At 50.9% G+C, this 13082-nt stretch overlaps 1 protein-coding gene across 3 annotated transcripts; it reads right to left on the bottom strand.

The window, feature by feature from the left end:
* Positions 1–8105: 8105 nt before the first annotated feature.
* On the bottom strand, positions 8106–11419 carry GPR84 (G protein-coupled receptor 84). 3 transcript variants are annotated; one of them, XM_032420794.1, is made up of 3 exons: positions 11330–11419; positions 10072–10185; positions 8107–9549 (listed from the first exon to the last, which is right to left on the bottom strand). In XM_032420794.1, exon 3 carries the CDS (start codon positions 9542–9544, stop codon positions 8360–8362), a length of 1185 nt encoding a protein of 394 aa, XP_032276685.1. In that variant the 5' UTR covers positions 9545–9549; positions 10072–10185; positions 11330–11419; the 3' UTR covers positions 8107–8359. The 3 variants fall into 3 exon arrangements, with proteins under 3 accessions (XP_032276687.1, XP_032276685.1, XP_032276686.1); XM_032420795.1 differs by having other exon boundaries at positions 10072–10144; XM_032420796.1 differs by lacking the exon at positions 10072–10185 and having other exon boundaries at positions 8106–9549; positions 11330–11339.
* Between the last annotated feature and the right edge of the window lie 1663 nt (positions 11420–13082).

Raw genomic sequence — 13082 nt, 5'->3', positions numbered from 1 at the left:
GTCTGATTATCTCCCTCCATTGGTCTCTGTCTGATTCTGGGCCTCTGGGTCTCTGTAAGCTTTTCCCTCTTCCCCAGGAGACCCTGGGAAGCCCCTCCTCCCCTCCCCCCTTCCTCCCCTTTGGATGGGAAAGGGACTGCAGCCTAAACAGTGCCAGACACCTGCCTGCCAGATGTGGCAATTCCCCATTCTTTCCCCCTCCCCAAATATCTATCCTTTACCCACCCCACTGAGCTCAGGCAGAGCAAGCCCCCCCACAGGGTGATTTAGTGCTGCAGCCCCTCTTCCTCAGGTGCCCCCCTCCAGCTCCTCTCCCTTCCCCTGGTGCCCAGGCTCCCCCTTTTTTTCCACCGTGTCCTGCAGATGGCTTCCTGGTACAGCAACCTCCTACTCCATCCTGGGGTGCTGGCATGTATAAGCCCCAGCTCCTGGGCTGGAGAATGAATGGATGGGGCAGAGGTGATTGGCCTCTTTTACCCATGGGAGAGTACATCAGCAGGGCTGAGGACAGTGGCAGTCAGAGCTGATGTCATTTGCACTGGTGGTGAGGGGAGGTGTTAGGGGAGGAGGAGGTGGGTGGGGAGGGAACCAGCACTCCAAGACTGTCTGCAGAGGAGAAAGGTCTGTGAGAACTCAGGTAGGCGAGAGAGCCCAGAACTGTGGCTGCCTGGTGGACATCACATCTTTGTTTCTCTGGCTGGGTCTCCAGATCCTGTTGCTGGATCTGGGTCTCACAATGACTCAGTAGATGCCCCTCAGCTCCTCCCATTCAGACTGACCCAAAATACACTTAAAGGGAACCTTTAGTTTTTACCCTCCTCTCCTTAGTGTTTGCTCTTTGTGTCTTTTCTCTCTTCCATCCTTTCATCTTTTCTCCCTTAGTTGAGCTTCTCTCCTGGTCATCTGGCTTCCCTGTCCCCCCTTCCATCCCATATCATAACACATTATGGTCCCAGACCTCCCACCAAAGCAGGGCCTCATTCAGAGCCTCTTTTCTCCTTCCCATCACTCTGAGGCTCTGGGGTGGCAGTTGAGGTACCGGGAGATTCTTGGGCTGAAGAGCAGCAGAGTCAGGACAGATGGAAGGTCCAAGGAAATAGAAGAGAGGGGAGTAAGATAGAAAGAGAAGCACATGGGGCGCCTGGGTGGCTCAGTCGTTAAGCGTCTGCCTTCGGCTCAGGTCATGATCCCAGGGTCCTGGGATCGAGTCCCACATCGGGCTCCCTCCTCGGCGGGAAGCCTGCTCTCCCTCTCCCACTCCCGCTGCTTGTGTTCCTGCTCTCGCTATCTCTGTCTCTGTCAAATAAATAAATAAAATCTTTAAAAAAAAAAAAAAAGAAAGAAAGAGAAGCACATGGGGCGCCTGGGTGGCTCAGTTGTTAAGCGTCTGCCTTCGGCTCAGGTCATGATCCCAGGATCCTGGGATCGAGTCCCACATCGGGCTCCCTGCTCCGCAGGAAGCCTGCTTCTCCCTCTCCCACTCCCCCTGCTTGTGTTCCCTCTCTCGCTGTGTTTCTCTCTGTCAAATAAATAAATAAAATCTTAAAAAAAAAAAAAAGAAAGAGAAGCACAGCGAGAGAGAAAAAGTAACTGAAAGACAAAGAGGCAGAGGCTGAGAGTTAGCAGAAAGCCAGTGTAATGAACTGGGAGAGTAAGAGAAACTGACACAAGTAAAGAGCAGCGAGTCTGGGAAGAGAAAAGAATGGAGAGATGGAGATGGGAAAGTCACAGCAAGAGAAGGCAGCTGGGGAGGGGCCAGCCCAGGGGCAGGCTGGCTCTCCTGGGCTCCCTCATGCTGATGGGCCATAAATCCTGGATGTGTGCATGCATGTGTGTATGTCTGTCTGTCTCAGTGTTTGTGCACAGCACATTTGTGTAGGGGTCTAGTGGGGATAAGTTCGATTCTCACAATATTCTCATTCACCCATTTCTTCCAGCAGCTTCCTTCCTTGAGGCACCCCACACTAACCCCCATCTCCCAGTATTTCTAATTTCCCAGGGGTCATTCCCAAGGTACTTCCACATCATAAGAATCCTGGCTTGCTTACTGGGAATGCTGGCCTGCTGGAATGTGCACTCAGGATCTGTAGAATCAAGAGGCCCCACCCCCTCGCTGCCCACCCCCAGTGCCTGCTCACCAGCTGCTCCTGTCCATCTTCTCCTCCCACTTTCCTTGTGTCTCCCCCCACTCCACCCTCCATGTTGACCCCTCCCCCAGCCTCTGACCCCCAGCCGCCTGGGGCCCCGGGTTGGAGGGGGAGACAAAGACAGGATTTATCATCAGGACAGAGAAGCAGCCAGAGACCAGGGCTGAGGGCAATGGCTGACCTCCCTGGGATGGGAGGGAGTGCTTGGCCAGATGCTGGGAGGCTGGAAGCCTGGGTTCCAATGGCTCTGGCTCACAACCTCCAACTTTTCTCACTCCAACTTTGCTCTCTTCCTAGTCCCTGAAGACTTAGGAAACAGAGAGACGATGGCCTCGAAGTGATTTTAGGCCTCTGAAGGAAAACCTGGGAAGAGGGAAGAGAGGGTCTTTCTCTTATGGATACTGAGGAGGATTTGGAAACCAGGGAGCAATCAGGCAGCAGTTGTTTCCAGGACTAGAAAGGAGTTCAGGTTTAGCACTGTGACAGATGAAATGGAGAGGGACTTCCTCTAATATAGAAGGACTTCTCCAGAATAGGCGCTGAGTGCCAGTAGAGAGAGAGAAATGTCATTATGGGTACTGAAAGACTTACTGGAAAGTAAAGGAAGACATGGAATTCCCTAAGGGTTACTAGCTCCAACCCTTCTGAGAGGGCCTTCCTCCCTGAGATCCCCAACTGCCTCCTGAGAGGGATGAAGAGCAGCTGGACCCTACCCTTAAAATAAAAAGACTATTGGCCCGAAATTGTCTCTACTCAGCAGGCAGGGTATGTGGTCAAGGAAAAGGAACAGTATGATCCAGGAGTTTCCGAGAAACCAGACCGTATATCTTTCTGTGGACAGCTCCTGCAGCTTCCCTACCTGCCCTTGGAGGCCCACTAGCCCCTCTAGCATCTCAGTGTGTCAGAGGGCTCCACAAACCCACTCTGAAGCTCTCACACTCATTCCAACTCCTGGCGCCCAACATCCCACATCCTGCCTTTACTGCCCTGGGAGAAGGCTGCTAGAGTTACCTCCAAGTGAAAAGCAGGTGGAAGGAAGAGAAACTGAGGCAACTAGGAGCTTCCAGCCTACTGGCTTCTCACCACAATCCCACCAACCCTTTGCCACCCGGTATTTGGCGAAGGAGACATTCTACAAGCTGAAATTACTACCTCAATTCCTGATGGAAAGTAAAAAATTGGAAATTTTAGGGGAAAAGGGTCATAGATTGGGAGAGGACAAAGGAATTGGGGTGCGGGATGGCACAGGTTAAGGAAAAAACAGGAAAAGGGAGAAGAGAGCATCTCGTTTTTCCTCGCTCCCCCTTCCCCCAATTGAGAAGGCAGATTTACAGCCTTGGTTTGGTGTGTGTGTGTGGGGGGGTGAGCATAAGGAAGACAGATCTGCAGTTCTGCCCTCTGAGTGTCTGAGTACTTAGCTTTAACTCCCCCATTAGCATCAATCCCCATCTTGCTGCCCATCCGTCTTCTGACATCAGCTCCTTTCCCCTCTCTGTAGCCCAGGCTTTCTGACCCTAAGTGGCTCTTAAAGGGCCAGTCTAGACCCTTCTCTCCCTCCCTTCTCCCACTCCAGGCTGCAGAGTCTGGTGTGTGTGCTTGCATGCATGCACTGTGGCTGTCCTTGCTAAAGCCATAGTGAATGGAGGGCACAGTGTGTGGGGAGGGGGCAGCTCTTCTCCAGCTCTCTCTCTTCTCTTTAGACAACCCTCCCCCCGCCATCCCACTAACCCCTATTTTTGTTCACTACCTACCCAAGCCCAGAGCAAGCCCTCTGACTGGGGTGGGGGTCACAAACACATGGTTCTGGGAGCTGAGGGCTGGAGAAGGCATGTGGATCACGGGATAGATCCTCTCCCTCCCTCATTTCCTGGAGGCCCAGGGCAGGGAGTATCAAGAACTACTGGCTGTTTTTAATTCTCAGCCAGCAGTGGGGGTGGACAGGTTGGAGGCCGAGACTCCTAGGAGATGCCCTGAGCCCCACATTCCTAGCCTCCTTTCCCAGGGACCCAGGTAGTGGTCTGTGGGGGTTGGGGGATTTCAAATCTTCCTCTCCCTATGATGGAGGTGACATGCCAGAGAAACCTGCCTCTGAATTTCCTGGCTCTTCTCCCCTATTTCTCAGCAAATGAGCTTAGGGGGGCAGAGGGGAAACTGGCTTCTCCCCATTTCTCTCCATCTTCTGCAGAAATGCTGTAACTGCACTCTAGGGTCTATAAGAATGCCAGGATACTTGGAAAGTTCCTCCCCCATCTGCCTTCAATCCTTTCTGCTGCAAAGATCTGCAGTCCTCTGAGGGGTTCTCCAGGGTAGTCAAACCCCTTTCCTGATATCTGAAACCCATTCCCCACCTCCCTCAGCGATCCCTTCTCTGGCTCAGGATGAGAGGGAACTGGTGGGTGGGGGCCTTGGGAAAGTGGTTACGCTAAAAATAGGAGCCCCCAGCTGCACCCCCCCACCATGGCCCCTTATTTATCACCTTCCAAACCTCACTCTCAAAGAAGCATAAATATTCCTAATTCCTGAAGGCCAGCCCTGAACTCATAAATTTAACTGAGGAGGTGGGCAAGGGGGAGGAGTGAGGTGTAGAGAGAGGGGAGTCCACTGCAGCCTTGAAGTAGAACATGGGGGGGGGGAAGAGGGGGGGCGCCGGACTTGACCCCATGCAGGCGCCTATGGGTCTTCGTAGGAGGAGTAGGCGTTATTTCTCTCAGTAGTTCCTGTGGGGATTAGTCTTTTCTCACTACACGTCCCCCCCTCAACCTTAGTTCTGTCTTCTCCATTAGTTCTCCATCCTTCTCCCCCTTTTCTTCACCATTACTTTCCAGTTCTCCTTCCCTGCCCCTCTCTCTGACCTCTCCATTGCGCCTTTGCTCCTCTAAGCCTCTTCCTCTTCAGAGCCATTGTCTGAAGGGAAATTTCAGTCTCTTACTCAGTCTGGATAGTGAGGTTTGAAAAGAAGTCTCCCAGTTCCCGGATCTCCTCCGCTTCAGCCCATTTGCCCCTTCAAAGGCGCCCTGTCTTTTCAGTCTCTCCTTTCTTCTCCTCAGATCCCCTTCTTTCTGTCCCTCAGTCTCTCTTTTCTCCTCAGCCTTCCTTTTTTCCTGTCACCCCCTTTGATCCCCTCAGTTTCGCCTTCGCTTTTCAGTTCATTCTCTCTCCCTCTTCAGTCTTCTCTCCCTACTCTACTGTCACCCCACCCCTCCCCCTCAGACCTCCCCCACCCATGTTTACCCCTCCAGTTCCCATCCTCTGCTTCGGATCCTCCCCACCACCACACCCCAATTCTCCTCCCGAGCGATGAAAGAGAAGGGAGGAGGGGGCTGAGGAACAGGTACAGTGAGTGCGGTTCCTTGAGGGGAGGGAGAGAAAGAGGAGAAAGCCGGGGAGAAGGAGACGGAAGCGGTGGCGAGGGGAGGGGCATCCTCACTCCCCCGCTGCGCCCCCCCTTCCCCGCAGCCACTGAGCCATAAATCAGGGCCAAGGCTGTTTGGCCAATGGTAGAGTGACTCGTAAATCGGTCTGTCAAGCTCAGCCAATGAGAGGAGGCGTTAAATCAAGTGCTGTCAGCGTTTGGCCAATGAAAAGCCCTGGGCTGACCATAAATCTGCCTGTGAGAGACAGCGAAAGAGAGAGAGAGCGTGCGAGCGAGCAAGAACGGCCGGGGCGGGGGACTGGGGAGGGGACGCGGGGAGAGCGGGGAGGGGAGGTGGGGAGGAGGGAGAGAGGAGTTTAGGGGGAAAAAAGGCGAAAACAGAGGTACAAGAGATGAAGACAGCTTACAGGAGAGACGGACAGATGGAGAGAGACAAAGAGAAGCTGTGAGAGATAGCGTCAGAAAGTCAGCGATAGAGCTCGGGCTCGCGCGGGAGACTGACAGAGATAAAGAGACAAAGAGAGATAGACACTGACTCACACTCACGAGGGCCCCCAAATACAGACATTTCCCCGAGACACGCGTGAGCGCCGCACCGTGAGGGACCTCGTGCGTGGACACAGACGCGCCATGCACACGCACAGGAGAGAGAAAGCCTGAGAGAGAACCTTGCTTTTCTTCCGCTTTTTCCTAGGTTTTTACCGAAATTAGAGGCGGGTGTGTGTGCGTGGGCCGTGGAGGGTGAGAGGGGAGGGGGTTGTTTTCTTGCTAAGATCTGGCCTCTCTGGTCTCAGACTCCAGAGTTTCCTCCTGTGTCCCGTGAGTCATTTTTTCCAGCGATCGATAATTGGGAAGTCCCCCCTTAGGTCTAACTTCAATCTCTATTGCTGCTCCTTTCTACTTGCCTCCAAGGATTATGAAAAGTGAACCCTTTTACAGCCCCTCAGAGAATTGTCAACTTTCAGAATCTAAGAAGGGCTAAGCAGGAAGGACTTTTAGAGATTATCTGTTAACTTGATTCTAGTTTTAGAAAGGCAGCTGTCCTGTGGTGGTTAGACATGTGGGCTGAAGTGATACTCTGCCCTCAAATCATGGTCATACCATTTATTAGTTCTTCCACTTTGGACAAACTACTTGACCTCTCTGTGCTTCAATTTTTTCACTTGTAGAAATGTGATTATAATAAATACTTCATGGTAAATTTTGTAAGAATTACATGAAATAATATATTTATAGGGTTTAGGACAGCACTGGGCACATGGTAAGACTGCACCGCACCCCGAACTTTGTACATATGATAAAACCTGTGGCCCAGATGGTCCAGGATCCTGCTCAGATTCACAGAGCTAATTATCAGAAGGCCTTGACTGGAACCCTTGTCTCTACACTCTCTGGCTAATGTTCTTTATTGGTTCTGCTGTTCACCCCACCTGTCTGGGCCCCTGCCTCAGCAGCCTGAGCTTGACTCAGTTTAGGCTGCTGTGATTTTTGTGGAAGAACTCTCAGAAATACATGTTCTGGATTAGGACACAGGATTCCTGGGACTTGGAAGTGTGTTGAATGTAAAGACATTGATCTGTCCACCCCGACTCTGCTTGTTTCTGTCCTTGTCTGAATCTCTCTGGTCTTCACTTTGTTTCCCTCAAACCATGGACTCGGGAGCAGGGAGGGGACAGCATTTGGCCAGAGCAGCATTACTGTCATGATGACTCTCACATTTCAGTGCCTGCACAGTGCCCACCCTGCTCCCCCAACCCCAACTAAATAGACAATAAATATCTCATGAATAATAAATGTCTAATTCATTACTTTTTCCCCTAAGCTTTGGGGAAAAGAGAGAGGTGTGGATCTCTGGGTCATCACCGTTGCTGGCTGGATGGGAGGTGGTCTGTGGGCTCCCTGTCCCTCTGACACCTTCTGTACTCAACAGGGACACCAAAAAGGAAACACAGAGAACCAGCGTCACCTGGTGGCCACAGGTACTTTCTTTAAGTTCACACGTGCGTGGCTGGGCTGACAGGATGTTGGTCATCCTAGAGGAAGGGAATGATATGGTCTCCCCTCAGCTGGACCCCTGAACTCTCTTAACTAGAGTCTCTGTTCTGCTCTCATAACCCAGGATGACAAGAGCAAGTCTGGGGAAAGTGAGGGGCCAGGACTTCAGCTGATTTAGCTCTGACCATTGTGAATGCTAGGGTAGCTGGAACCCCTCCCTGTCTGCCATTGCTTCAGCTTAGCTCAGTTCATTTCCACAGACCAAGGAGTCCTCTTCCAAGACCATTCTCTTTGGATAGGGCAAGGGCCGGGGGGCTGGACTCATTGGAGTGGCTATCAAAGCTGGATTACAAAACTTTTCTGAGTTCAGTAAAACTGTTTGTGTGGATGGGGTGATCCTGGCAGCAGTAGTTAGGGGCAGGGGCCATTTCTGGGAAGTTAAACAAAAAGACAGGTGGATCCTCTTAAACCAACTCATGTTTTATACTTGAAAACCCCTCAGTTGAAGGCTGTGTCCTAGGCCTACTGCTTCCTAACCCTGCTATGACCTAGGTCCCCCCCAAACTCTCAACTGTTAGGTTCCAGCTGCAACCAATCCTGACCTATTATTCCCCAAAGACCACACCTGAGCATTAAAAGGATAGAATTCATTTATTAATAATAATGCACCTTGGGCAGTCTAGAGCTGAAGCACTGATCAAGGGAGGGAGAAGCCTGGTTTGAGGGTGGGGGGAAAGTTGTCTGTGAAAATGCCCACAGGTCTTACTTTCAGCTACTCCCTACCAGCTGGCCATTTTAGTTCTGGAGGAGTCAGTCTTGGATTCTGATGACTGGGGACACAGTTCTAATGGAGCCTACAGAAACTCTGGGGCCTTCGTTTTAGGAGGGAGCCATAGGCTTGGCGGAACTGACGGTTCATGGCTGCATAGAGCACGGGGTTGATGCAACCATTGAGCCAGGTGAGATTGGCAGCGAGCATGTGGACAACACGAGGAGCAGTGGCGTTGGCGTCCAGGATGTTGAGCAGCAAGAAGGGGATGTAGCTCAGGGAAAAACAGAGGAACACAGCAAAACACATCCGAGTCACCTTCCCAAACTCTGATGGGGGTTCCTGAGTTCTCTGGGCTCTTTTAGTTGGCCTGGTCTTGGCTGGTGCTTCTGGATGGCTTTTCTCTGCCATCTGCTTAGCTACCTCCCTGCTGCGCTGGTTCCCCACTTCTGATGAGTCCCATTCCATGGTCTGGGTGGTGGCAGAACTAACTGGCTCTGACGAAATCCCCTCACTGGGCCTTTCTGATGCCAGCTTGTTGTCCAGCTCCTGGAAATGACCGGGTATAGCCTCTGTCCCAGCCACGTGGTTGGACTGGACACTTGACTGCTTGTACCGATCCAGCGCCTGTGCTGCTCGCTTCACCTGGCGGTGGATGAGGCAATAGAAGATGCCAACACTGCCGAGCCCCAGCACAAAGTAGATGCCCATGAGGATGGTGGTGTAGGGCCGGCCTTGGCTGCGGTCAAAACTGCAGGTGCAGACTACAGGCACCAAGTTATAGATAGGCCAGAGAGGGGCAAAGCTGGCCACGCCCACCACCCAGGTGCTCACCAATGCCAGCAGTATCCCCTTGGCACTGAAAACTTGGGGAAAGAGCATAGGGTGGGCAATAAGGAGGTAGCGCGCCAGGGCAATAAGGCAGAGGGTGAGGATGGAGACAGCATTGGATGCAAAGAGGAGGAGCCCAAAGACTCTGCAGAAGGTGGCGCCAGTGCGCCACTGCAGGTGGAGGTAGGTGTCCACAGAGAAGGGCTGGAGAAGGGTGCAGTACAGCAGATCGGCCACTGTGAGGTTGGCGATGAGCAGGTTGAAGCGGGTACGGAGCTTGGGCTGGATGGCCAAGGTCAGCAGGGTGAGCCCGTTGCCCACGGTGCCTGTCACAGCTACCACCACCCCCCAGCTAACTGCAACATAACGATAGCCCAGTACAGACTCATGGTAGCAGGAGAAGTTGGTGACGGAGTTGTTCTGCATCATGGAGGCTAAAGAGGCGGAAGGAGTAAGGGGAAGAAGGAGTCAGAACCTGGCCTTGGACTTAGATCTCTTGAACAGCTCTGGGCCCCCGGACACCTGAACTGTTTTAGAAGCTCACCAGCCTCCTGAGCCGTCGCCAGGCCTCTGCATCCTCAACCCTTCCTGAGATTCCCAACCCTCTCCTTAGGCTCTCTTAGTCCTTTCCCATTCCCAAAGATTCTCTCTAATTTCCCCAAATTCTTATCTAAATATCTCTCAGTGTCTGTCCACTCCACACTCCAGGCCTCTTCAATATCCATCCAGATATTCTCAGTAACCCTAACACCCTCTGACTTTCTAATCTTTTCCCTTTCCCCTAAGACCACCCAGGAGTCCCCGCTCTCTATTCAGGATGCTACTATAGGACCCCCTGCCCTTGTCTGTTACACACACACAGGCCTCAGGTGTTTTGTTTTGTTTTCCTATTTTTATCACCTGGGAGAAGAGGAGACAGAGAAAGTAAAAGTACACCCACCACAAAAAGTACTCACCTGGGTCTCCCAGTCTTCAATTCTCACTCCAGTGGAAAGAAGTCCAACTCACTTGAAGAGCAGTCTTTTCTTTCTGGTGGACAGTCAGGCTTCAAGACATGGTCTTATACTAGACTGAATAAGAAATCCCCCAGTTACCCAACTTCCTCCCTTACCTCCCTTTGCTTTGGCTACTGCAATCTGGGCCTCTCTGTCGAAAATCCCTTGCTACTAACACCAAGGCTGTTTCACTCCTTCCTAAAGACCTAAGCTCTGTTTCCTTCCCCTCTTTGCATAGCAGGACACTTATAAGTTCATTGCCAAGAATTGTCCAGACATGGAGACAGACCACCAGAATATCTGGGCCACTTCTCTAGGGACCAAAGAGAAAACCAAGTTTCAGGAGCAACTGTGGACACCCTAGAAGCCTTGAGTTTGTTAGGAGGGAGCACTGCCTTTTTTCTCTTTGGGACTCAGAGATGGTTCAAATCGGGGGTGGGGGGCATGTGATACCCTAACACATCTGATAAAAGGAGCCAGATGAAGAAAGCTGGGAAAAAAAGCATCCAGCATTCTGGCTTCACTCCACACAGGGGCGCAGGGCACTGTTCAAACATTCATTCATCTGTTCACTCAACTAACACGTGTTGAGTGCCTACTATGCACTGGACACTGAGCTAGACACTGGGGATACAAGAAGGTAATGTACATGGGCTTGCACATAGTCTAGCAGGGGACATAGATATGTAAATATAAGATATGTAAATATATACATATTTAATTGATTCTCTAAAGTAGGGGTCAGCAAACTTTGGCTTATGGACCAAATCTGGGGCCGCCATCAGTTTTGTTTTGTTTTTTATTTTTTATTTTTATTAATTAATTTACTTTTAAATAATTTATTTATTTGAGAGAGAGAGAGAGCACAAGTGGGGTGAAGGGCAGAGGGAGAAGCAGACTCCCTGCTGAGCAGGGAGCCCGACTCAGGACTTGATCCTGGGACTCTGGGACAACAACCTGAGCCGAAGGCAAAGGAGCAACCGACTGAGCCACCCAGGCGCCCTTGTTTTGTTTTTTAAAGTAAGCTCTACGCCCAACATGGGGCTTCAGCCAATGACCCCTGAGATTAAGAGTTGCATGCTCTACCAACTGAGCCAGCCAGGCACCCCCATCCCTTGCCCATGCCCATCTGTTTTCATATGGGCCATGAGACAAGAAGGTTTTTTTCCATTTTAAAATGGTTATATAAGTACCTACACCCACCACAAAAAGTACTCACCTGGGTCTCCCAGTCTTCAATTCTCACTCCAGTGGAACGAAGTCCAATTCACTTGAAGAGCAGTCTTTTCTTTCTGGTGGACAGTCAGGCTTCAAGACATGGTCTTATACTAGACTGAATAAGAAATCCCCCAGTTACCCAACTTCCTCCCTCCCTCAGTTTTGCCTCTTGGCCAACACAACCTAAAATAGTTACCATCTTGCCATTCAAGAAAAATTTGCCGACGCTTACTCTACAGCATATCAGGGGCTTAGAGAAAAGGAGCGAGATTGCTAAGGAAGAGGTCAGGAAAGGGTTCACAGAGAGATATCTGAGCTGGGTTTTGAGTGATGAACAGTTTTTTGGGAGGAGATAAGAAGAAGGACATTCTAGACAAAGGGAACAGGATGCATAGTGTCACAGAGGTTTAGGTAGAGGTGAACAAAGACTGGGAGGTAGGAAGCAACAGTGAGCAGGGCAGTAATCAAGGAAGTCCTTGTGTATCATGCTAAGGAGCTGGGGTTTTATCCTGAAGGCCATGGGAAGATTTGCACTCTAGTAGCTGTGAGTAAGGAGTGAAAGTATGCAGGCTAGAAGTGAGAGAGACTGGGGACACCCGGGTGGCTCAGTCGGTTAAGCATCTGTCTTGGGCTCAGGTCATGATCCCAGGGTCCTGAGGTTGGCCCTGCATCAGGTTCCCTGCTCATCGAGGAGCCTGCTTCTCCCTCTGCCTGCCGCTCCCCCTGCTTGTGTTCTCTCTCTCTGACAAATAAATAAAATCTTAAAAAAAAAAAAAAAAGTGAGAGAGACCAGTAAAGAGGTACCCGTTCAGACAAGAGTGAGGAAGGGCCTGAGCTGGGACCAGGACTAGCTTCGTGCCATATGTGTAATCACACAGGGCCCTACACTTACATGGGGCTGGGGTTGGTTTAACACTCCACACTGTCTTAAGATCCATTTTGAACAAGTGGCCCTGCTTTTTCATTTGCACTGGGCCCACAAACTATGTAGCCAGTCCTGGTTAGGGCAATGGTTGTGGGAATAGAGAGCAACGATCAGGATGCATGGGTCATTAAGAAGTGAAATAGTATTTATCTAGGGGCGCCTGGGTGGCTCAGTCGTTAAGTGTCTGCCTTCGGCTCAGGTCATGATCCCAAAGTCCTGGGATCTAGCCCCACATTGAGTCCCACATTGAGCCCCACATTGAGCCCCGCATCAGGCTCCCTACTCCGTGGGAAGCCTGCTTCTCCCACTCCCCCTGCTTGTGTTTCCTCTCTCACTGTGTCTCTCGCTGTCAAATAAATAAATAAAATCTTAAAAAAAAAAAAAAAAAGAAATAGTATTTACCTAATGATGCATTGGATGAAGTTTTAGGAAGAGGGACGACTAGGATGACTCCCAGTTTTCCCAGTGGATGGTGGTGTTCTGCATCAGTAAGATAGGGAATGGTCAGAGCAGCAGGCTTAGGGAATGGGGTATATCATGAATTCCTTTTTAAACCAGGTTGGAGGTATGTATCCCAGCCCCTCTCACTCCAGTTTCTTCTAGCTGCTATCTCTATCCCCACATGTGACCCAGCCCCTGCTTTTCACCACCCTCTCTCCTAGAGGGCCACTCTTGCTCCTCAGAATTCTGGATCTCCAGTCTCTGCATTTTTTTGACCTAGGTCTGAAAAAACAAAAAACAAAAATCCAACCACTCCCAAACTCCTTGTTGTGTTCCATTTCTAAACCCGCAGTGAACTCCTACCCCCAAATTCATAATTGACAAACCC

This window comes from Phoca vitulina, unplaced genomic scaffold, assembly GCF_004348235.1.
Source record: "Phoca vitulina isolate PV1807 unplaced genomic scaffold, GSC_HSeal_1.0 scaffold23, whole genome shotgun sequence".
NCBI lineage: Eukaryota > Metazoa > Chordata > Mammalia > Carnivora > Phocidae > Phoca > Phoca vitulina.
This window is presented reverse-complemented; position numbering and strand designations above follow the sequence as displayed.

Bases quoted from the DNA above. Each gene is read 5' to 3' on its own strand.
- GPR84 (XM_032420794.1), bottom strand. From the start codon at position 9,544: ATGATGCAGAACAACTCCGTCACCAACTTCTCCTGCTACCATGAGTCT.